The 22,887-nt window shown below is 48.7% G+C and overlaps 1 protein-coding gene across 2 annotated transcripts in view; it reads right to left on the reverse strand.

Annotated features, from left to right (window-relative positions):
• CACNB4 (calcium voltage-gated channel auxiliary subunit beta 4) overlaps positions 1-22,887 on the reverse strand; it is an 83,104-nt gene that overhangs the window by 19,707 nt on the left and 40,510 nt on the right. For both annotated transcript variants that reach the window (XM_063401052.1, XM_063401053.1), the window contains 6 exons: positions 6,277-6,396; positions 5,900-6,022; positions 2,602-2,732; positions 1,026-1,102; positions 375-394; positions 187-267 (listed from right to left, as the gene is read on the reverse strand). In XM_063401052.1, coding sequence (XP_063257122.1) covers positions 187-267; positions 375-394; positions 1,026-1,102; positions 2,602-2,732; positions 5,900-6,022; positions 6,277-6,396 — 552 coding nt within the window. The remainder of the gene's footprint in view (positions 1-186; positions 268-374; positions 395-1,025; positions 1,103-2,601; positions 2,733-5,899; positions 6,023-6,276; positions 6,397-22,887) is intronic.

The raw sequence follows: 22,887 nt of genomic DNA on the forward strand, positions 1-22,887 counted from the left end.
TGGATTTGCACAGTGCTTCAAACAGTACAAGTCAGATGCAACTCTTAGCTCGTACAGAACATTTTGGTAATTATTTAAGCTAACTTGGAATTATCATAAGCCAGTTGCACTGAGCCACACATGGCATTACTGAGGATGATTAGAGATAATAAAAGCTGAATTAATTGCAAACACCTCAGTCCATACCTCATAGCCTTTGAGTGATGGGCCCACCAACACCACAGGTCTCATTGATGGCACTACATCATAGGGGGGAATATGTTCTGTCTAGAGGGAAAAAACAACCTTCAGTCATCAATCAAATCACATCCACAGGGAAATCCTGGGGATCAGGAGTTAGGAGGAAACCAAATGGAAACAAAAGCATTACTTACCACTTTTTGTTTCTGTTTTGCTAGAAGACCAAATGAGAACTTGGTTAAAACACACCCAGGCAACCAGAAATCCCTTTGCCAAAGCACTTTGTGCACCTTCCTCTGCTTAGGCCTGACTTAACTGGGCAACCTGTGCATTAAACTGGGCATTTTATACATTAAACTGGGTAACCTGTGCATTAAACTGGGCATTCTGTGCATTAAACTGGGCAATCTATACATTAAAGTGGGCAATCTCTGCATTAAACTGGGCAATCTGTGCATTAAACTGGGCATTCTGTACATTAAACTGGGCATTGTGTGCATTAAACTGGGCAATCTGTGCATTAAACTGGGCATTCTGTACATTAAACTGGGCATTGTGTGCATTAAACTGGGCGTTCTATACATTAAGCTGGGTAATCTATACATTAAACTGGGCATTGTGTGCATTAAACTGGGCATTCTGGGGCAGCTGCCACTGTCCCCAAGGATTTTTCCCAGCCCTTAGTAACTCCTGCATGGCTGGAAATCGATGTTCTCCTCCCCTGTGCATGCAAACACTGCTGGAAAACATCTCAGGACTCAGCAAAGGGGAAAAGCTGCGTTTCTCATGTAGGGTTTTTAAACAGAATTCTTAGCAAGGGTTTCCTTAAATCAGTCCTGTCTTACCTGTGGCTGTAGGTGTGGCCCGAAATGTGCCAGAAACCATCTCTCCAAGGCTTGAAGAAGAATTCCCACTGGATTTCCTACAGCAGCAGAAAGAGCCCCATTAACACCAGGCACCCCAAAATGTGGGAGGTTTTGGGGAGGAACTGTCCCATGAGGAATCACAAGATCATGCAAACATAAATTACTCTAACTAACAAAGCTAAAAATTCACTGTTTTATCATTATAATATGGAATTTCACCATATAAATCCAAGAGCATCTCACTGAACTCAGTAATTTCTCTGTATATTGAGACCCACTGGCTGCCTCTGAAGTTGTGTCAAAAATTTTAGAAGAAATTTGGATGCTGTTCAACCATTCTGAAAGCATTTCCCAGCTTTATCTCCCAGACCTTTTCCCAGGGATTTGTAGTCTCCAGGTCTGGCAGGGTGGAGACTCAGAAACCTCAGGCTGGAAGATGAAGAATAAAGGATAACAAAGCTGATCTTAAGTTTGACCAGTCTGGCTGGGGCCAAAATGGAGAGAAAAGAGAAAAAGGAAGCAAAAAAACACAACCTAAGAAAACCTGGGAAAAAATCTGTGAGACTTTGAGCACCAAGTTGACTTTAAGGCTATGGGCTCACAGGAATTCCTGTCGCTATCCCTCACTGCTCTTTCCTAAAGTCAAGCACATTTTTTGTTTCTCCTCGCCCGCTCTCTGCAGATCCGTCCTTCCGCTGGGGCTCCCACACCCAGCACTGCAAATGCAATAAAGCAGCAGCAGTGACCTCTGGAGAGGCTGCCCGGCGTGAGGAGGGGTTGGCAGGTCTCAGGGTTGCTCTTCCCTGAGATTCTCCTCAGGGTTGCTGTTCCCCGAGGTAATCAGGTTTTCAGTCTTCTCTTTGCCCTGGGTGTTTCACACCAGAGGTAGAGACGACAAGCTGAGTCTGCCAGTGCACATTTCCAAGGTTGTTTATTCTTCATTATCTCAGTTCTTCCTCAGCTCTGCCAGGCCTCCCTGGCAGGGTCCCTTATCTCAGTTCTTTCTCTGCTCTGCGAGGCATCCCCAGCAGAGCAGGACACGCGGGGGACTGGGCAGATCAGAGAGCCCCACACCTTATGTACAGTACCCCTGACCCAACCACCATCCAAAATGCACTTTTTATTTACAAAATTGTACCAATACCTACTACCTATGCTAACATGTCGTTTCTACTCTAAACCAATCTCTAAAATCCAACTCAGCAAAAGATGGGGGATGAGAGCAAGAACAAGGAGCACAGGGGCCACTCCCCAATTCCTCCATCTTGTCTCTTCAACCCCATATACTAAAAATCCTAGATTCTACATTTACGTTCTATGATAAACGAAATACTACTTATTTTGAATTCTCTCAGCTTGTGATTCTTCATACAATGTGGGCATTCACTCCCATGGCCAGGGATCAGAGGCAGTGTCCTCCTGGGCTCTGTGTGAGGCTGCCTGAGCCCCTTGGACAGACCCCAGACCCCCTGTCCGGTGTCCAAACCCTCCAGGGTGGCCAGAGGGATGTTCTAGACTCCGACAGGCAGGGGTTTTCAGAGGTCAGGGCGCTCACCCGCCGTGGAAGCGGCCCCTCTTCTGCTCCTGCTGGATGCGGATGTTCTCCAGGCGCAGCGGGCTCGGGATGAAGCCGATCTCGCAGCCCTCCTTCACCAGCCTCCCTATCCACCAGTCGTTGTTGTATTTCTGCAACACAGAAGGGTCCTGGCTACCCCAGCTCCCAAACCCCCTCCCTCTCTTATCTGGATAACGAACCAGGCTCGCTCTGATGGTTTCCCCTCGTCCTGTCCCTTGCTGATTTAATTTCAAGGTTGATTTAATGAGCAGAACTCATCTCTTTGAGCTGAAGCCACCAAACAACCTCCCAGCAGCAAACATAAAAATAACACCTTCAGCTTCCCATCAAATATTGCTTGTCAGATTTAATGGTCTGGACAAAATATCACCACTTTCCCTTCCTCCTTCCCAGGTGTTTGTAGGGATGTTATTAACAGGTTATGACAGATTAAGAAAAATTCACCTTTAGCAAGAAACTTTAATATATACCTGAAGTATAGCATTTTATCATTGACCTTTCGTAGTAACATGTATTTCTCTGCTTTATTGAAAGTCTGGTCTGTCCCTAATGATGGCAAGATGAAAAGCAGGGTCCTGGTGGATATTGGAGTGGAAAAGGATTTGTTGTAGCTGCTGCCAGCAGAGCTTTTGAAGAAAAGTATCTGAAAAGCCTCTCCTCTGTTCTGCTTCATTAGGCAGCTCTGTGTTCAAAAGAAACATTGCTTTTCACAACTGACTCTGGAGTCATTAAGAGCAGCACGAGTGAATGGGTTTTGTTTGCCTGCCTCCAGGAAAAAGCCATCAGAGATCTCATCTTCAGGATCACCCTGCTCCTGGCTCCACACTTGCCAGCACTTCAGTTCCTGCAGGAGCACAGAGACACCGAGTCCCTGCTGTCAAAGGTGCAGCACTGCCTGGTGATGACTCTGAAACAGAGCCCCACCACTGGAAAATAAATGGGTTTTTATCAACCCAGATATCTGAACATTAACCCAATCATAAATATTAACATATAATAAAAACCAAGGGAATGCAACGCTCATACCCTGAAAAACCTCTTCATCCTCTTTTATATGTTTAGGCAAGAGGTTCCATTATTTTATCATTCCAACTAAGTACTTATTCCTCCTGCTGTTCTGACCTTGATTCAGACAGTGGCAGTGAGCAAAGCTTTATTTGAAGTATGTTAAATTACAGAACTGCTTCCAGTCTGTGAACTAGAAATGCTTCAGGATTCAGCATCCTGCTGTTGGAAATCAGTGACCTGAGAGGTTGTGGGGTCCCCATCCCTGGGAGTGCCCCAGGCCAGGCTGGATGGGCTTGGAGCAGCCTGGGACAGGGGAAGGTGTCCCTGCCATGGCAGGGGTGGCACTGGATGGGCTTTAAAGTCCCTTCCACTCTACAAAACCAATCCCTGCAAAACCTGAGTTCCCAGGGCACTGCCTGCTCCATTTTGGCTCTAAAGGTACAGCCTGAGCATGGGAATGTTTCTTCATGGACCTCTGAGCAATGTCTCCAGACACGGGAACAGAATCAGCCCCTCTGGAGAGGGGGACAAGGGCTGGAGGGGCAGGACACAGGGAATGGCAGGGATGGATGGGATACTGGGAAGGAATTCCTGGCTGGGAGGGTGGGCAGGCCCTGGCACAGGGTGCCCAGAGCAGCTGTGGCTGCCCCTGGATCCCTGGCAGTGCCCAAGGCCAGGCTGGACAGGGCTTGGAGCAGCCTGGGACAGTGGAAATGTCCCAGCCCCTTTAAGGTCCCTTTCATCCCAAGCCAGCCTGGGTTATGCTGAGAGCCTCTGAGCACACAAATGCCAAGGCTGCAGTGAGGAGCACAGATTTATCTGCATTAGGTCATTCCCTCCCGTTACTCTGCGTGTGGGAGGAGCACATTCCCTCCCCTGGCTGCCATGCCCATGATTCCTTCTGCTCTGTCAGGAATTGTTGCCATTTCATCCTTTAAGCAAACACAATGTATGGTTTGGAGGAGACACATGAGACATGCAGGACAGGTCCTCAAAACAGCAGCTCCTCACTTGCTGCCCCTGCTCCATCCTGCCAGAGGGTGACCTGACTCTGCACCCAGCTTAGCAACATTCCAAAACCTGCAACCATTGTTCTGGTCCAGATCACTGGAAAACAAATCCTGCAAAGCCTGTTTGCAGCACGGGGAACAATTCCCCAAATCCTGCTGAGCTGCAGCTCCAGGCAGGCTGAGCTGACAAACACCAGTAAGCCAGATGCTTTACAGCTCAGTGGCACTGTGATCCTGGCTTTTTGGACCTTGGGAGAAAACTCATGGAATGCCAAGGCAGGGATTTGGGACACTTGTCTGGAAAAATGTCCAGGGCAGCACGACAGGAGCTTAGAGTGTGCAACTCAATCAGTGCCCTGACAATAAAGGTGGCCATGTCCAGGAAAAGCAAGATTAAACACTGGAAAAAGAGAAGTGGCTGCCTTTCCCTCTCAGGGAGAGGGGATGTGCAGCAGTTCCCTGCTCCAGCACAGAGGAGGGGCAGCAGCAGGTGTTTTCCTCCTGAATGTGCTCTGTCTAAGGGAGATCAGTGCTCTGGAATGATGAGGAACACGTGTTCAAAGAAAGACACAGATGAGCACTGAACACCCCAAAATAAACCCAAAATGCAGAGATGAAAAAGTGCTTTTGCAAGCTGCAAGCCTCTGTACCAATCCACAGCACAACAGGGGGTTATGCAAATGTGGAGGGCTCACTTCAGATAAAAAATTGCAGAGAATATGCTCAGCATGCAATAAAATGCAATTTTCTCTACCAAAGCCATACTCAGGGCTCATTTATTCCCATTTTTTCCCTTATTTTGCATCTGTCCTCTTCAGGATTTTCTTTGCTTACTGTATTATCCTAAGTGTTACTTCCTCTCTGGAAGGGAGCCTATCTGGTGTTTTCTTGAAGACCTGGTGTGACCTGGTGCCGCTCCACGGAATCTTTTGTGCTCCATGAAATCCCTTTCTGCTGCACCATCTCTGATCCATCACAAACTTGTTCTGATGAAAGGAACCTGAACCCACCACTTTAAAGGGTATTATTTCCTTCCTGTGAGATGAAATTCCAAGATATGTAACACCAAGTGTTCCAAAGGGCAGGATAAGCACCCCAGGGTGCAGGAGCTCCACGAGGGATGCAGAACCACCTCGTCCTCCCTGTGCCCTCCTGCCCCCTCTCACATCCAGCACTCCTGGATGTGGCTCAGCTGTTCAAATCAAAGCCCTGGGCCTGTACAAAGATTCCCTTTCCCATCCCCCTTTCCCTGGTTTTACCTCTTTAATGTGGAGGAAGTCCTTGGCGTCGAAGGAGATGGCAGTGCTTGGGACAGGAACATCTTCATCCAGAGCCCCACAGTAACTCACGTTGGTCTTGACAGCAAATGCTACTGGTTTGGACTACAAACAGAAAACCACATCAAAAACACTGGGAACTTTTCAGCCATAAAAATTCAGCCCCAATAATTTCACCCAGGCCAGCAGAGTTCAGCTCCCTGGAGAATATCCCCATTTAGAGGAGAATATTTACACTGAATTCCTGGAACACCTTCTCTGCAGATACTCTGACTCAGCTGCCAAAGCGTTTCAAAAGGAAGTGTGAATTTTAACACAGGCAGAAGGTAACTGGCACATGACTTATGCAAAGAACACACCTTGGCCCTCTCAAGCTGGATGGCTGCTTGCTGCTCTCTTTCCTGGCGGATTGCTTCCCTGTCTTCTTCCAAAGAGACATCAGAGTCTGAGGGTCTGCTCGTGTACGAATCTGCTGAGCCCTGAAAGGAAATCCAGGTCACTAAGAAAACACAGGTAAAGAGCAGAAATCCCCTCCCCAGTCAGACTGAAAAAACACTTTTAAAGTCATTTATTTCTTCTTTGTTTTTTTGAGTGGGTTTTCCAAAGCCAAAAATCTCCTTCACTTTCTTACTGACACAGTGAAACCCAGCTCGGCTGTGGGCACCGTCCAAAAGTCTTTATGATATTCATATCCTGTTTGACAACCTCAGACTCAGGATTGTCAAGGGTTAGGTCACATCAAATATAATTAAGGAATTATAAAGCTTGGTTTGAATCATCCCTCCCCATGAATACGCTCCATTGTGTCAGGGCTTTGTTCTCATTCACACAGAGCTTTGTTCTGCGCTTCCAGGGGGAGTAAGTGGCAAAAAATGACATTATTAAAGCTGCTCAACAGCTCTGTATCAATATGACACAAAACCAGCACGTTCAGACAGCAGCAGAGAGCAGCAGTCTGTGAGGGAGGAAAGAAGGTGCTGCCACAGTTGGATATTTTGCCATTTTTTGGATATTTTTCAGGATACCTGGCAACCCCTGGATGCCAGCATGCCACACACCTAATCCTTCTGCGTGTGGGGCCAGTGGGAAAACAGGGCTTTAACCCTGCACAACAGGGAATGATCACTCCTCATCTGTGCCTCTGTGTGTTCCAACAGAGCCACTCCACAGCATTCCATCCTTATTATTATTATTTTTCTTTACATTGATTTATACCCAGCAGCACAGGCACTGTCAAAGTCAATATTCTTACTGTCTGTGTAAAGTCACATTTCCTTAAATACTGCTGTGAATACATGGCCATTGCTGGGGATCCCTGTCCACCCCTGTGGATCCATCCCTGCAATTCCATATCCATCAGAAGAATTCCATATCCATCTTCTGGCTAAGAACCACTGAGGAGCCTGTGCCCTTCCCTTGTTCCATACTCGTATCTTGGCTTGGGAAAGGCAGATTTCCTCCAGGCCAAGAACAGATTTGCCAACAGGAGCTTCACCCACAGCTGAGATTTTTAACACACCAGAAAATTCTTTCCAGGACCTACGGAGAGCTAGGAAAGGCTGGGAAGAGCTGGGAATATACAGGAGTTCAGGGTCCTGAGCTGAAACAAGTGGAGCATCCCCAGGCTGAACAGTGGCATTAGAGGCTGGCAGCAGCTCAGCTTTTCCCAGCTGGGAAGCTGCACATCCTGCTCCTCCTTCTGCTTCCTTTGGGATGGAGCAGAGCCCAGGGAACTCAGCAGGCACAGCGCTCAGCCAGGCCTCACCACAGACACCTCCCAGTGCCTGAGCTCCCTTTCCATGGGGAATTCCTGCTGCTGTCCCCCCTGCCCTCCCCTGGCCCAGCCTGAGGCCGTTCCCTCTCCTCCTGTCCCTGTGCCCTGGAGCAGAGCCCAAATCCCCCCGGCTGTCCCCTCCTGTCAGGGAATCCCAGAGAGGGAAAAGATCCCTCTGGATGCTCCTTTTCTCCAGGCTGAGCCCCTTCCCAGCTCCCTCAGGAATTCTCCAGCCCCTTCCCAGCTCTCTCAGGAATTCTCCATTCCCTTCCCAGCTCCCTCAGGAATTCTCCAGCCCCTTCCCAGCTCCCTCAGGAATTCTCCTGTCCTTTCCCAGCTCCCTCAGGAATTCTCCAGCCCCTTCCCAGCTCCCTCAGGAATTCTCCTGTCCTTTCCCAGCTCCCTCAGGAATTCTCCAGCCTTTCCCAGCTCCTTCAGGAGTTCTCCAGCCCCTTCCCAGCTCCTTCAGGAGTTCTCCAGCCCCTTCCCAGCTCCCCCAGGAATTCTCCAGTCCCTTCCCAGCTCCCTCAGGAATTCTCCAGCCCCTTCCCAGCTCCCTTCCCTTCCCTGGCCCTGCTCCAGCCCCTCAGTGTCCCCCCAGTCCCAGAGCTGTCCCCAGCCCTGGAGGTGCCCCAGCAGTGCCAGCACAGGGCCGGGCACTGCCCTGGGGCTGTGTCACACCAGGGTTGTGTCACAGCGGGGCTGGCACAGCCCAGGGGTCTCCTGCCCACCTGGGCACCCCTGGGGCACTGCTGGCTGTTTATTCCCTCAGGCGTGATGTGATCCAGCGCAGCTCAGTGAGGGAATTTAACGGAGCAGACCCCTGTGCCAGACACACAGTGCCCGTACTGGTTTTTACTGGAGTGTGTTTGGACAGTGCCTTATTTACTGCTGTCAGAAGGAAGCAGGCTCAGGCAGAGCAGCTGACGCTGCCAGGCCACCCCCGGCTGCAGTGGGGCTGAGCAGTGCCCGTGTGCCAAGCGCCGGGATTGGCACAGTCACATCCGCATGATCCCGGCGCTCCCAGGTTGCTCCCACAGCAGTGGCTGATGGGGAAGATGCAGCCCCAGGACTGTGACTCACACGGTGCTGAGCTGCAGCACCACGCTGAAAACCAGGCACCGCTCTGCAAATAGCAGCAGAGGGGCAGAAGAGGAGCCAAACTTATACTGAATTATGGGTTCTGTTTGAAATGTTTGATTGAAGATCAGAATATTGCCAGAAATGTTGTGGAATATTGACAGAATATTGCCCAACAATCCAACACAAACAGTGCTGTCTGCTTAGCACTAAGTGCAGTGAGTTCTGCTCTGACAGCTCCTACTTGCTGAAACTGCAATGGGGAATGAGAGGAAAAGAAAGAGGAAAGCCATTTCCCATGGTTTTTTGCACACCAAGATGTTCCTAAAGGAAGAATTTCTTCATGGAAAGGGTGGTCAGACACTGGAAGGGGCTGCCAGGGAGTGGTGGAGTGTCCATCCCTGGAGGTGTCCAGTGAAGGACTGGATGTGGCACTCAGTGCTCTGGGCTGGGGACAAGGGGAGAGTTTGGGCATAGCTTGGTCTCAGTCTTGGAGGGCTTCTCCAACCTTGGTGATTCTGGGATTCTGTAAAAAGACCCTTTAACTTCTTCATTTTCACACTGCTTAGAGCAGCAGCCTGGTCATTTGGGGATATCACCTGTGCCCACGGTTCCACACATAATATTTGAGGACTATTTATCAATCCCACCCTCACCTAACCCCAATTCCATGACCCTCAGGGAGACAGAGGAACTTTTCAAGTGGGGCTTCAGTGAGTTCAAGTGACATCAGATTTGGCAATTTAAAAGAAACAGGCTTTTCTAGATAATTCCATTGTTCAAGGCAATGAAAGACTCATTGCTTACTTCACAGCCTTTATACTTTGGGCTCCACTGAATTCATCTTTTGTGCAATTTATTATTTATTTTCTCCCTCTCTCATCAACTAATGTAATTCAGCTTAAAACGCAGAGGTTTGAAGCGATCCCAAAAATGCCAGGAAGAAGGTTAAAACACAAAGAACAGTGGTCTGTTTATTTTTGTTCCCCTGCTCCCTGACTGGTCTTACACGTGAGGCTGCAGGAGGACATGTGCCGAGGTGGAAAGGGTGACACAATATTCCTGGTGAATGGGGATGCCCCAGCATTTTAGGGAGGAAGAGGTGACATGAATCCTCTTCCTGGACACTACAACCTCCAGCCTTTGTGTTCACTGAAGGAATAATCAACCTTTAGCTGTTACAGCTAGAAAATAAAGATTTACTGTGCTTGCAAATGATTTTTCCCCAGGCGCCGTAAATCCACAGCTCCGGCTTGCTCTCCCTCCACCCCCAAGGAACGCTCTGTCACTCTGCTTGTGCAATTAAAGCAGCAATCCATTAGCAGCTCCAATCAGCCAGATGACAGGGAGCTTCTCCTGGAAAGATTTAGGGTGCTGGGGTCCATCCAGACCCGGAGAGCCTTTGAGAAAACATCCCTGCTGAGGAAGAGCTCCGTCAGTGCCATCCTGCAGCAGCCCTGCCCGGCCAGCCCGCTGGGACGCGCTCCTGTGTGCTGGGATGGGCACACAGCGGGCACACAGCGGGCAGAGGCCGTGCCAGGGCAGGCTGAGGGCTCTGTGCTCACACACACACGCTGTGCTCGGCTGAGAACAGCAGAGAGGAGAGGTGTCAGTGCAGGAGCAGAGTTCACTCTGCACTCACAGCGCTGAGGGGCTCCCCCAGGCAGGCAGTGATTGGGAATGGAGCTGGAACAATATCCGAGCTGGGGCCGGCATGGAACGTGTCATGGGGAAAAAAACTCTCCTGGCCCATCCTCTCCTCCTGTGCTCCTCTTCCTTCCTCTCCCCAACACCAATCCCACCTGGCACCTCCCAGCCTCCCAACAGGTTTTTGGATACTCAAGGCAGTCTCATCCTGCAAGACACAGGGAGCCACATTCCCAAAGATCCTAAAGGTCCTGAACTCAGAGATTACCCAGGAGACCAAACAGCTGAATCAGAGGTTGCTCCAATGCTTTTAAATCGGTCAGGAACTCAACTAAACATATTTTAGCAGACATGGAATCCCAGGATAGTTTGGGGTGGAAGGGACCTTACTGCTCATCTTGTTCCAGGGCAGGGACACCTTCCACAAGCCCAGGCTGCTCCAAGCCCCCTCCAACCTGGCCTGGGACACTTCCAGGGATCCAGGGGCAGCCACAGCTTTCCTGGGAAACCTGTGCCAGAACCTCATCACCTTCCCAGAAAATAATTCCTTCCCAATCTCCCACCCAGCCCTGCCCTCTGGCACTGGGAGCCATTCCCTGTGTCCTGTCCCTCCCTGCCTCTGCAGCTCTCCTGGAGCCCCTTCAGGCCCTGGCAGGGGCTCTGAGCTCTCTCCAGAGCCTTCTCTTCCTCAGGCTGAGCACTCCCAGCCCTTTCACTGGCAGGATGCTTCCATCAGCCCATCCCTTTCCCCCAACACAAATTCATCACAAACTGGAGCCTCAGCTCTAAAAAAGCCCAAGTGTCCTCAGCCCTCTGCAAGTTCCTGGGAGAATCGAGGCCACATCCCTCCGTGCCGAGCTCCAGAGCCCTGACAGAGCTCCTGACACAGCACAAGGAGAACAAACAGGCACAGGGATGGCTGCAGGGCCATATGCTGCCATATGCCACGGGTGTTCCAGAAATCACTTCAAAAACCCCACAAAACCCACAGCAGAGTTACTCCTTGGGGAGCAGCTCACTCCAAGCCCCAACACGAAGATCTCCCTGGTCCAGGTGCACAAGAGCAGGTTTAACTCGCAGGTTACTCCTAGAAGGATGTCGTCGAGATGGGGCTCACAGAAAGTAACAATTAACTCATTTTTACATGAAAACAAGAACCAGAAGCTGAGGATTTAAGAAACCTCTACATTTTAAATACCAGTGGCCACCACAGTTGGTGTTCATCTCATCCCAGCACTCAGGGTGGGCAGCTAAATTTAATTACTGGGCAGGTGATGTAATTAATTAAAAGGCAAATACAAAACAGTGGGGATCTCTTCCTTTGGCGTGAAAACCTTGCTGTGCTGCAATGGAAACCGGGGCCAGGAAAATCTGTGTGTGCCCAGTGAAATACTGCAGAGTCCTCCCCAGGCTGGGGGGAGCATTCCATGGGAGCAGCAGGAAAGCAAAGCAGTTATTCCCATGTGGAAAGGGGTGCAGAGATCACGCTGGCAGCACAGCCCCTCTTTTGCTTTAATATGCTCTGGAATTATTAACATCCCCCCTGAATTACAAAATGCATTCCAGCTACTGCAGTGTTAAACAGGGAGCTCCAGGAGCCAGGAGGTTCAGTGGGACTTTTCCACAAATTCCCGTGTGGATGTGGCACTGAAGTCTCACCAGGACAAGGTTCAGTTCCCAGGGAAATGATTTTGTGCTGAACGCCCGACACACACAAGGCAGCTGCACAACAGCTTGGCATGGAGCTGTGATTTCAGAATCAAATGCTCAGCAATTATTTCCTTCTATATGTTTGGTAAATTTATTTAAGACAACTCATTAGGTGTCTCAGCAATTTGGAAATTATTAGGTAGTTAGAACATGTTTTTTCTTTGGGAATACTAATTGTTAGAAAATAGGACAATTCTTCCAACATTTCCTGATCTCTTTTTTTTTTTTTACCCTGGATTTCAAATCTTGCAGTCTATCTCCTTTCTCCAGCTGCCTTCAGTTCAGCACAGATTGTGTTGCTACATTTAAGAAACAGAGTTTTAAAAAAATACTGGTAATATATATCTCTATTTACTGCCAAAATACTCCCATCTCTTTGGGTAATGTTCAAATGAACATGCAAGGCACAAGATTTTGCTTAGCAGGCATTGCAGACACACTCAAAGCCTGAGGTAGAGAACAGATGAGCTACTCTGAACTTTCCCTTCTCACAGGTCAAAAATTCAGATTTTCCTCCACAAAATAACACCCAAAGCACTTTTCCCACAGAGCCAAGGGGAAGGGGAGGATCACAGCCAGAGGGATGGCTACAGGCTTTTGTTGGTTTTCACCCAACAACATTTCAACACACAAACCTTTCAAATTCTGTGTTTTTGCTCAGACATAAAGCAGCCTGGGAATGCTCTGATCTGTGCTTTATTCCAAATGCAGGTTTTGAGACCTGGGACTGAATCAACACCTGAACACCTTGTGCCTGAATTTTGCTTCAACCTGTGCAGCTGGTCCCTCTTTTTCAGGAAAGCTATTCAGCAGTCCCAGGAGAGAAAAAAAGGTGTTTTTCCAGGATAAAAGGCACCAAACTAAAGCTGCAACAGCACAGAGACACTGCTTTATTTTTCCTAATTACCTCAGCTCTTGAAAGCATTGAATGATCTTCCCAAGGCTCTGGGGAAGCTGCTGCTGTTGGGTTTGATGAAACCTGATAATAAAAGTGCACCTGGTATCCTAAATGAGCTCTCCTGTGAGGAGGATGCTCTGTCTGTCCCACATAACACGTTCTGAAGTCAAGAATGTTCCATAAGTCTCCAGGAAAAAAAAATAAATTACAAAATACTGCCCCCAAACTCAAGTTAATCATCCTCCCAACTACACAGGCGTCTGTGGCTGCCATATGTGGTCTGCCACAGCATCTCTCAGACATGCAGGCTGCAGCCAGGAGGTGCTGGAATAACGTGGTGTGTTCCTAAAGCACCTCCAGTCACCCTCCTGTGCTGGCTGGGATGGAGAGCTCCTGCTGACAGGGGTGGATCACTTTTTAAAAAATAATCTCACCTCCATCGAGTTCCTTGTTCCTGCAACAGGAACATTTAACTTGGGACCTGTAGAGGATGAGCTCCCATTTCTCCTCTTATTTCCCTGTGTTCCAGTTTATTTCTATTTCCCTTTTGGTTTCCTGGAGCTCAGCTTGGTTTTCTCTTCCTGGGTCACCTTTGGGAGAACCAGGCTGGGCTGTGCCAAGCTGGGCCTGCTCCTGTCCTGTCCTGCTGCTCTCAGACGCCACAGAATTCCAGAATCCCAGAATCCCAGAATTCCAGAATCCCAGCAGGGTTTGGGTTGGGAGGGACCTTTAATCCCACTCAGTGCCACCCCTCGATGGCAGGGACACCTCCCACTGCCCCAGGCTGCTCCAGCCTGGCCCTGGGCACTGCCAGGGCTCCAGGGGCAGCCACAGCTGCTCTGGGAATTCCAGCCCAGCCAGGAATCCCTTCCCAATCTCCCACCCAGCCCTGCCCTCTGGCACTGGGAGCCATTCCCTGTGTCCTGTCCCTCCATGCCTTGTCCCCAGTCCCTGTCCCTCACTTTTACAATCCCTGTTAGAGCACTAGAAGGCCATAGAGAGGTGTCCTCAAAACCTTTTCTTCTCCAGGTTGAACAAAGGCAAAAATTCAGTTTCTTTTCCTGCAGGACTGTTCAGCAGCACCCTTCATTAGCTTAAATGATTTTTCAACTTCCCAATGAATCAAACCAGTCCATCTCTTTCAAACACACATGGGATACTTCAGTCCCCAAAGCAGGGATGTGCAGTACAACAATCTTCAGGATATTCTCCATGTGAGGAATGAAGTGGAATTTTCCTCACTGCTGAGAAGATCCTTGCCACCTGTCTGCTTTCACTGCATGCTCTTCCTAATCCCAACAGCTAATTTAAAGAATATACATCTTTTTAAGGATTTTGATGATTACAGTGTCCTGATTTTCTTCTAGAGTGGTGTCACCACTTCCTACACCATCAGGCTTTACACAACCAAAATAACCCTGAATATTTATTTTACTTCTTTCAACAGAAGTGGTTTAGAATGTCACAGAATCCCAGAACCAGGCTCCCATCTTCAACAGAATCATAGGAAAATTACTTTGTTTAAAATGTTCACGCTGGGCAGTGAATGGGAAGGAATTGTGAGGTGCTGGGAGGGCATTGTTGAAATGAATTTCACGCTGCTTCATTTCAGCCAAGCAACTGATGGAGTTTGGGCCTAGCCTGGCTGTGTTGTGCTGTTATGGTTTTAATTAGCTCCTTATTCCAAAAGCTTCCAAACCAGGAGGTTTAGAGGCTGCTTTAAACACTGACAAATGAGGCTTACAGACAGAGCGTTTTCATTTTTAATTTTTTTACATTTTCTACTCTTATTTTTGTACTTTTTTTCTCCAAGGAGCTGCCACGATCTCCGATTACTTTTCTTGCAGCAAATCCTGAAATCACCCGAGTGCTGAACCTACAAGAAGCTCTTAGGGACTGCTAGGAATATCTTGGGAAGAAAAAGCCCTAATTTTCCAAGTGCTGTGCAGGCTGCAAATAGCAGCTCCTTCCCCCGAGCCCTTGCAATCGAAAAACTCGACGTGCTGAGAGCAAAATACAAGAGAAAGGAGATTTTGCTGTCACCTGCTGAGGTAATATTTGAGCAACACTTTATGGTCTTTAATTGCTGTAATCAACCAGGGAGCCCAAGGACTTTCTAGGACTTTGCTGCCCAGTGGGAATTCACAGGGACAGGGCTGGGAATTCAGTGGGCCCAATTCCAGCAGCTCTGTGAGCACTCTGAGCTCACCTACTCCCCCAAAACTGGTTGGTTTTTATCCTCACTGCATGAAATGGGGGAAAATATCCCCCACTGACAATTCTGGTGTTTCCATATCTGCTCCTGCTTGGATATTGCTCCACACACCGAAAACAAAACACTGTTGTGAGAGGGATTTCTTGTTATCAGGTATTCCCAGGAGGTTTGTGAGGACCAGCAAAACACAGGACAAACACAAACAACCAACCAATGATTATTTTGGGAAATGAGAAGCAGGAACAAATAAATACCCCAAGATTTTTAAAATATCTGGGGATGCCACTGGCAAAATAGTCTCTCTGTGTATTCCCTGTTGGGATAAATGGGAAGGTAGTAATGATAGGTGGAAATGCAAATGCAGGAGGAGGGAAGAGTCAAAACTCTGTGCTACATCTCCACTCCAGTCCCCATAAATCTTTTTTTTTTTACGTGTGTGAACATATCTTCCCAAATTCTTGTGACTATCTGATCATCAGGGCCCTCAAACCCAACCCCCACTCTGGGATTTAATGATTGACAGTAATTTAGAGAGTTAAACATTAAAAATTCAAAGACAATTTCTTTGTTTTTTAATAACTGCCTCCAGTTTTATCTCAAAATAGATTCTTAATGAAATATCTTATGAGAAACAATAGTTTAATATTCCTTCTTGCTAGCAACCAGCAAGCATTCCAATCAAGAAAAAATCCTTTAGGAATTGTATCTTACAACCCTTTGGATTTGGCACGAGCAGTAACTGAGAAAGACCCTGATGGTCTCTGTGCAAAAACAACTTCTCCATCAAAGTTCTCATATGCACCAGTAACCACAAATCTGCAGGAAAAAACAGGACCACTTTCAACACCTGCATATTGTTTTTGGTTGAAAGAAGGTAAAAAAAAGCCTTGTCAAGAGCAGAATCTGTCAATCTTGACAAGGTTTAAAACCTTTACAAAAGCTTTGCCATTATTCTGGGATGCTGTAGCAGAGGTATATCCGCTCCAAAAGAAAATGTCAAAGGTTCTGCTGGTGCCCTATAAATCTGCAATGAAATGCAATCAAAAAGGCAGGAATGGGGATGCTGAGGGAAGTCAGAGTGTGGTCAAAGGTACAGAAAAACATCCAGCAGGATGAAGGAAAACATTCCAAGATGAGCAGCCAGAGTACCGAAGTCCCAAGTAAGGAACTCATCCCCGGGTTGGAAGGTGGTGGCTGACACTACCCCGAGTGAGCTCCCCCTGGATAGGGAAGTGTCTCCCAAAGTCTTTCCTTGCATTTCCTAAGGAAGAGAAGGATGAGAGGGAAGGATAGCAATCGAAAAGCAGGCTGAACTTCAGCAAGTTCCCAGTGCCCTTTCTGCCCTGGCCTGAACAAAGCAGAGCCCCCAGTATCGCGGGAGAGCCCTCCCCTGGCACTGCAGCTGCTGGAGCAGACTGCCGGTGTGACAATGTGACACTGATCCCCACCACAGCAGGGACCGGGGACGGACACAGGCACCGGCTGTGTGTCAGTGCATCCCCGGCACTCCCTGCAGCAGACAGATCACCAAGAGGGCTCCAGGATAATTCCCTGCAAGTGCCGGTGCCCTGAGCCACCGGCAGGAAGGAAAGGCTTCTGTTAAACTCCATTCTCTGGTGCATTTTAGCATGAAGTGTTTGTTATTTCCTCCCTCCCGTGCGTTTCCCGTGCCGGGAGCTGTGCCCTGGAAGCTGTAGCGTTGATGGCTCCTGTGGGATCAGGGCTGGTTCAGCCGCAGTGGCTGCTGTGCACTTCCCACTTCCCACAGCACAGACCTGCAGGATGATCCAGTTCCTACCGCGCTGTCCCTGCTCCCGCTCTGGAACTCCTCCAGCGGGAGCAGGGCACGGCTCCGTGTGCTCCGTGCCAGAGCAGCTCCCTGCCGTGCCCAGCACCCCTCCGGCTGTGCAGGGCAGGTGGGATCGCTGCGGACACCGCAGGCAGCGAGGGGAGGAGAGCAGGGCAGGAGGAGGTGCCACAGCGGCCCCAGCAGCACCTTCCACCCCGCAGGGATGAACACCCCCGGAGCGCGGCCAGGGCTGCCACCAAGGGATGAGCCACCGCTCCTCCTCTCCCCTGGGAACAGCCAGACCTTCCCCAGACAGGGCAGGGGAGGGGACAGTGCCCCTGCTCTGTCCCCAGCACGGGCTGCACTTCCACGGATGTAAGGAGGTTTGGGCACCCAGACTCACCTTCCGTCCTCACAGGAGGATTTTCCCCCAGCCCCACCAATGACACACAGTGGAGTGAAAGTACAAAATCCCAGCCTCCCCTGTCCTTAGAGGCACAGCTCCTGTACCTCTCCCTCCAGGAAGACTGCCCAGAGAAGCTGTGGCTGCCCCATCCCTGGACGCCTGCAAGGCCAGGTCTGACAGAGCCTGGAGTGGAAGGTGACCCTGCCCATGGCAGAGGGTGGAAGAAGAGCTTCAAGGGCTCTCCCAGGCCATTCCATGATTCCTGCATTCCTGTTAAGCTCCTGCCCCCTGCACATCTTTTCCCGCACGGAAGTGCAGAGTGAGCACAGAGCATCATCACAGGCACAGGCAGGATTCGAGCTGGCTCCTGCTCACATTTGTGTCTGCATCGCGGTGCTGCCCTGACACTGCCCCTTCCCCACCTCCATCCTGCAGCTCATCCCAAAACGTGCACAGAGCTGTGCAAGGCACACTGCTGACATCCCCAGATTAGCTAAGGGACACGAACAAACGAGAGGAGAACCGTGCTGAGCCTTCGGGAGGAGGGGCTGCTCTGTGCAGCCTGCCCAGCTCCCTCGGGTCTCCGGAAAACCGGAGAGGAGCAGGACGAGCCTCCCTCCTCCCCTCGGGCAGCGCCTCAGCCAGGCTCCGAGGCAGCAGCACCATCACAACTCCGGAACAGGCACACAGGGATTGCTCTAAGAGAAAGGAGCTAAAAAAATGAACACAAATCCCCCCCAAGTCCCTCAGCTCTCCAGAGAGTGCAGCAGGACCCAGGCAGGCAGCAGCCACTTGGCAAAACACTTGGCTGACTGCCTTCCTGAAAACTGTGATGGGAGAAAGCTGCTTCAGCTCCCAGCTGCTGGGAAGTGGCTTTTTCTCCTTTTTCTTTATTTTTGCAAGTAATGCAGCAACTGCACTTGGGTGAAAAGGCAAAGGGAGGAATTATTTAACAGCTGAAAGAAACGTGCAGCCATCAGGACTTTTGGGCTGCACTTCATTGAAATACATCAGTGCAGCTCCTCTGAAACCTACGTTTGGGTTTATCCCTCTGTTCAGTTCTGGCCCCAAATTTCAGATTTCAAGGCACATGTATTTCTGTTTTAACTGCTTTGAAAATGTTCAGCAAAGCCAGCCTGAAAAGCTGTGGTGCCTTTGGAGAGATCTCTTCAGTGCTCAGTTCTCTGCAAAACGACACTGCGGTGTTCGTATTTATTTGCATTGTTGTGGTTGTTACTCTGAGGATACAACTGGGATTTCTTTACCTGTATGAGATCAGACCATCCAGAAGAAAGGCAGACAAGCTTTATGAATAATTACACGTTGTTGTGGAATGTAAAACATTCCATTCTAATACCAAAGAGATCTCATACATCTTTTATAGAATAAATTCTTGCTTGTGAAGGAAGACACAAAATAACTGTGTAGAGTTACATCCCTTTGAAGGCATCCTCCCCCTCAGCAGGCACCACCTGCATGCAGAGAACCTGAATAAGAAATCACAGGACAGAAGCTTCCTCCTGCAGACAACACAGAGTCTGTGGAATCTGATGGGTTTGTGTGTTACATCCAAGCACCAGGGGCTGCTGAGAGAAACTGTGGCTGTCCTGTGTCTGGAAGGGTGCAAGGCCAGGTTGGATGGGGCTCTGGGACGGTGGAAGGTGTCCCTGCCCGTGGAACTGGCTGGGCTTTAAGGTGCCTTTCTACCCAAACCACCCTGGCATTCCAAGAAAGCCAACAAAAAGTAAAGATTCCCATGTGATACATTCAGTACAGAGGAGTGAAGCTAAACTTTTAACAAGGTTTCTAAATATTCTAACAGACAAAACATCTTCAGCATCAGCACTAAAAGGACATCCAATGGCAAGTCTGAAGGCCTAAGCCAACCTCTCAGAACAACTTCTCCGTACCCACCACCAGTGCATGAATTTTGAACGTGTAAGGGGAAATATTGCAGAGTGTGGCTCCTTTCCTCCCAGACTCCCACTCACACTGCATGTTTACACAGATCTATTAAAGGGAAATATCACTTAATGCATTCCTGAAGTGAATCCACTCCAGGCAGAACACAGGAGCTACTCAGCAGTGCACTCTTGCACTTACTGCCACTCTGCTCCTTGGGGCAGCAAGCAAAAATCAACAGACTGCTGTAATAGCATGGAAAAATGGAGGGAGGCAAAGGAAAACTCATTTGTCTGTTTTTCCATCCATCAATACCCCGTTCATTTTCCAATAAGAGATCGATAACAAGTGCAGAGCTCCAACATTCCTGCTTTATGGCACGCAAAAACATCTTGAGAACATTTTAACCAGAACAAGCCCCACGGTGGAGACAAAGCTACTTCTCTTACTTGTCCAAAACTTTGGAAATAAATAAACTTTGAAGCAGTTTTACCCACTCCTCTTGTTGCAACAGGCACTGCAGTGGCACATTTTGGTTCAAGCAGTGTTGCCTACAGAACATGAGCTGCCAGCTTGGTTGTGTCCCACACTGGAGAAATCTCCCCTGGAGGCTCGTGGGCAGGTGAGAGCCTGCAGAGCCCCAGCCAGCTCCTCTCCTAGCGTGGTGTCCCTCAGACACTGATTTCCGTGGGATTGTCACCCCTGGGGCGTGGCAGCTTTGTTCCTGAGCTTTACCACAGTTCAGGATGGAGCCCTGGGTGCCGGGAGCTGCTCTGAGGTGTCTCACAGCTGCCAGAGGCAGGGCCAGGCTGCCACTGGCTTTTTCCTCAGTGAGATTTTCCAGTTCCTGGTCATAATTGAAACATCCCTGCCTATGTGTGATGCTTGGGGCTTGTTTTGTCAGGACCTGATGAGCTCACCACTAATTATCCTGGAACATAAAATTTTATGATGGTATCTCATCACCTATATGTCACAGATTAACTGACGATTTGTCAGAACACATCATTTTCCCAAGCAAGAGAGAGACATTCTTCAGGGAATCCACCAGCCATGGTGGGAATGGGGGTTAAAATATTGCCAAGAAATCGTGCATGGAAAGGAGATGTTTATAAAGCAGCAGCACAGGGGAGTAACCATTAGAAACCCGATTTAATTCTAAGAGATTAAAGGCTGTGATAAAGTTTGAACTGTTAGTTCAGGGGTATTCAGGTTGTACCTGGCTCTGAGAACAAGAAAAGGGACAGGGAGGATGCCTTGGCCACCTCACCCTAGAGCCTGGCCCATGAGGGCTGAGGGCTTCTTTCCAGCCATAAAGGGCATTGCTACTAAAAACTAAATCCTCCAGCCTCCTCCACACCGAGAGCAACCACAGCAACACACTTCCCAAGGAAACACAAGATTACCTACACTAGAAATATTCAGAAATTATTAATTGCTGCCAATGCCATCACTGACTGTGATGCCACTCCACCAAGGACACGCAGCCCCTGGGAGGAAACAAAGCACAAATGAGCTGAGCAGAGTCTATTGGCAGGGAAATGTCCCAGCACAGGGAAAAACCAAGGGAGGACTCACAGGGAAAATATATTTGGTATAAGCAGAATTCTCTCAAAATAGAAAGGCTTGTGAAGTTTTATATGAAGCATTAGCAGCTCGTTCAAACACACTTCAGCACTCCAGTACTCAGCACGATGATAGAGAGTGTTTTTTCCTCATGATTTCTCCCTTGTTGCTGTAATAAATCAAATCCCTGCCAGGCTGCATTCCCCATGCTGGAGCAGCAGCACAACCAAATAGCTCCATTTCTGTAACTTATGGAGCCTCTGTCCTATGTGACTTTTTAGGGAAAGAAAACCCAAACAAACCAGATCAGAAGAGCAGCCCCTTGTCCTCTTCTCCAGGGGTTTTCTTGCTCTCCCTTGCCCTTGTGAAAATTGAAACCCTCCTGAGGAGCAGAGTAGAGCCTGTAGCCACCACTGCTCTTTCTGAGTCCTTTCCTCAGGACATTTCAAACCCCTTCTGACACGGCTGTCGAGAGAAACAGAAAAAGCAGATTTACATCCTTGTAAATCCGTGTTGTGCATTCAGAAATTCAGGCACTGCTGGCTTCCTCCAGCTGGTGGAAAAGCTTGGCTGGCTCTGGACATTGGAATATCCTCCAAATCCAAACTCCAGTCTACTTGATCAGCACCGTGGGGCAGACAAACAAAGCTGCTCACTGTGCTCCACATATTGCACCTGAATGGATATTTATGCTGAGATGTGAAAAAAAGGAAAGGACATGGCAAAAGAAGACACTCTAGAACTGAAACCAGTTCACTGCTGGCATGAAAACCAGTGACAAAGCACTGTGGAAAAATACAAACCAGAGCTGAGGAGAGGCTGCAAGCAAATCCTGACACCACCTGCGATCCCCACGGAACTCAGCACTCCGCCAGCTAAATGACATTTTGGAATTACTCACTGGAGTCCAAATGACCACAAACAGTTGTCCTGTTTGTAAAGCAATCTGCATTTGGGTAAAGTGCTGATTTGGAAGATCAGGCTCTCCTATCTCTACAAATGCATGCTCCAAGGGAAAACATCCAACAGCTCAGGGTCTCCCAAGCAGAGCATGTTTTTGGGAGATACGGAAGCAACCCGTGGCATCAACAAATCCTAGGTTAAGCTTCTCCCCTTGTTATTTATTATTTCTGTGATGTGCTCCTTCAGCACCAAGAGCCACATTCCTGCAATGCCCTTGAGCCCGGGGAGAGCTGCTGCCACTTCCCAGCAGCAGCATTTCGCTAAGCACTGGGCAATTTGGAGAGCAATCTGCAATCCAGGAGCAGCTCGGTGCTGAGAGGGCCCTGTGGGTTTGGCTGCACTCCACAGCAGCCAGGAGTTCAGCAGAAGGAATCCAAAAGCAGGATAAAGACACAGTTAAAATCACACACCTTAGTGCTCCATATGAACTCACAGTTTCAGCAACCACACCCTGTCCCACCAGCTGAGCTCTGACCTGCAGCTGGAACTGAAAACACAAAATTATCCACTTCTGTTACCTATTCCTCATTATATCTCTTGTTTAGATGACGTGAAGCTTTTCTTTTTTTTTTTTATTTCAATGTATTTCTGGTATTCTGGTATAAAAAAAGCACCTCTATGGAAACAGCAAGCAGCAATTTATAAAAATGACTTATGATTCTTACTGAGTGCTTTATTTGACTACTATACTATCAAATCACAATGTGGCATTTAACGAACAGAAGATCTGAGTCAGACAGAAAACCATCCTCACAAGAGCACAAAACAAGGCAAGCATAGCTAATGCTGTAGTAGTAGAACTTTGGATATTTTAGGATGAAAATCTAAGCAAAACCACCCCAGCAAACCCCCAAACAAACCACCTTCCAGCCCTCTCAGGCAGCCCTTTCCACACAAGATAAATATCAGCAGCTGATGATTCATTAGTCAAGGCAGTCTATTAAGGGCTAATAGAAATGAAAACAGATTTGAAACTGTCAAAAATACACAAAAGCTTTGACCAAGGAAAGCCAAATTTCA

The sequence above is a fragment of the Prinia subflava genome, chromosome 6, assembly GCF_021018805.1.
Source record: "Prinia subflava isolate CZ2003 ecotype Zambia chromosome 6, Cam_Psub_1.2, whole genome shotgun sequence".
Lineage (NCBI taxonomy): Eukaryota > Metazoa > Chordata > Aves > Passeriformes > Cisticolidae > Prinia > Prinia subflava.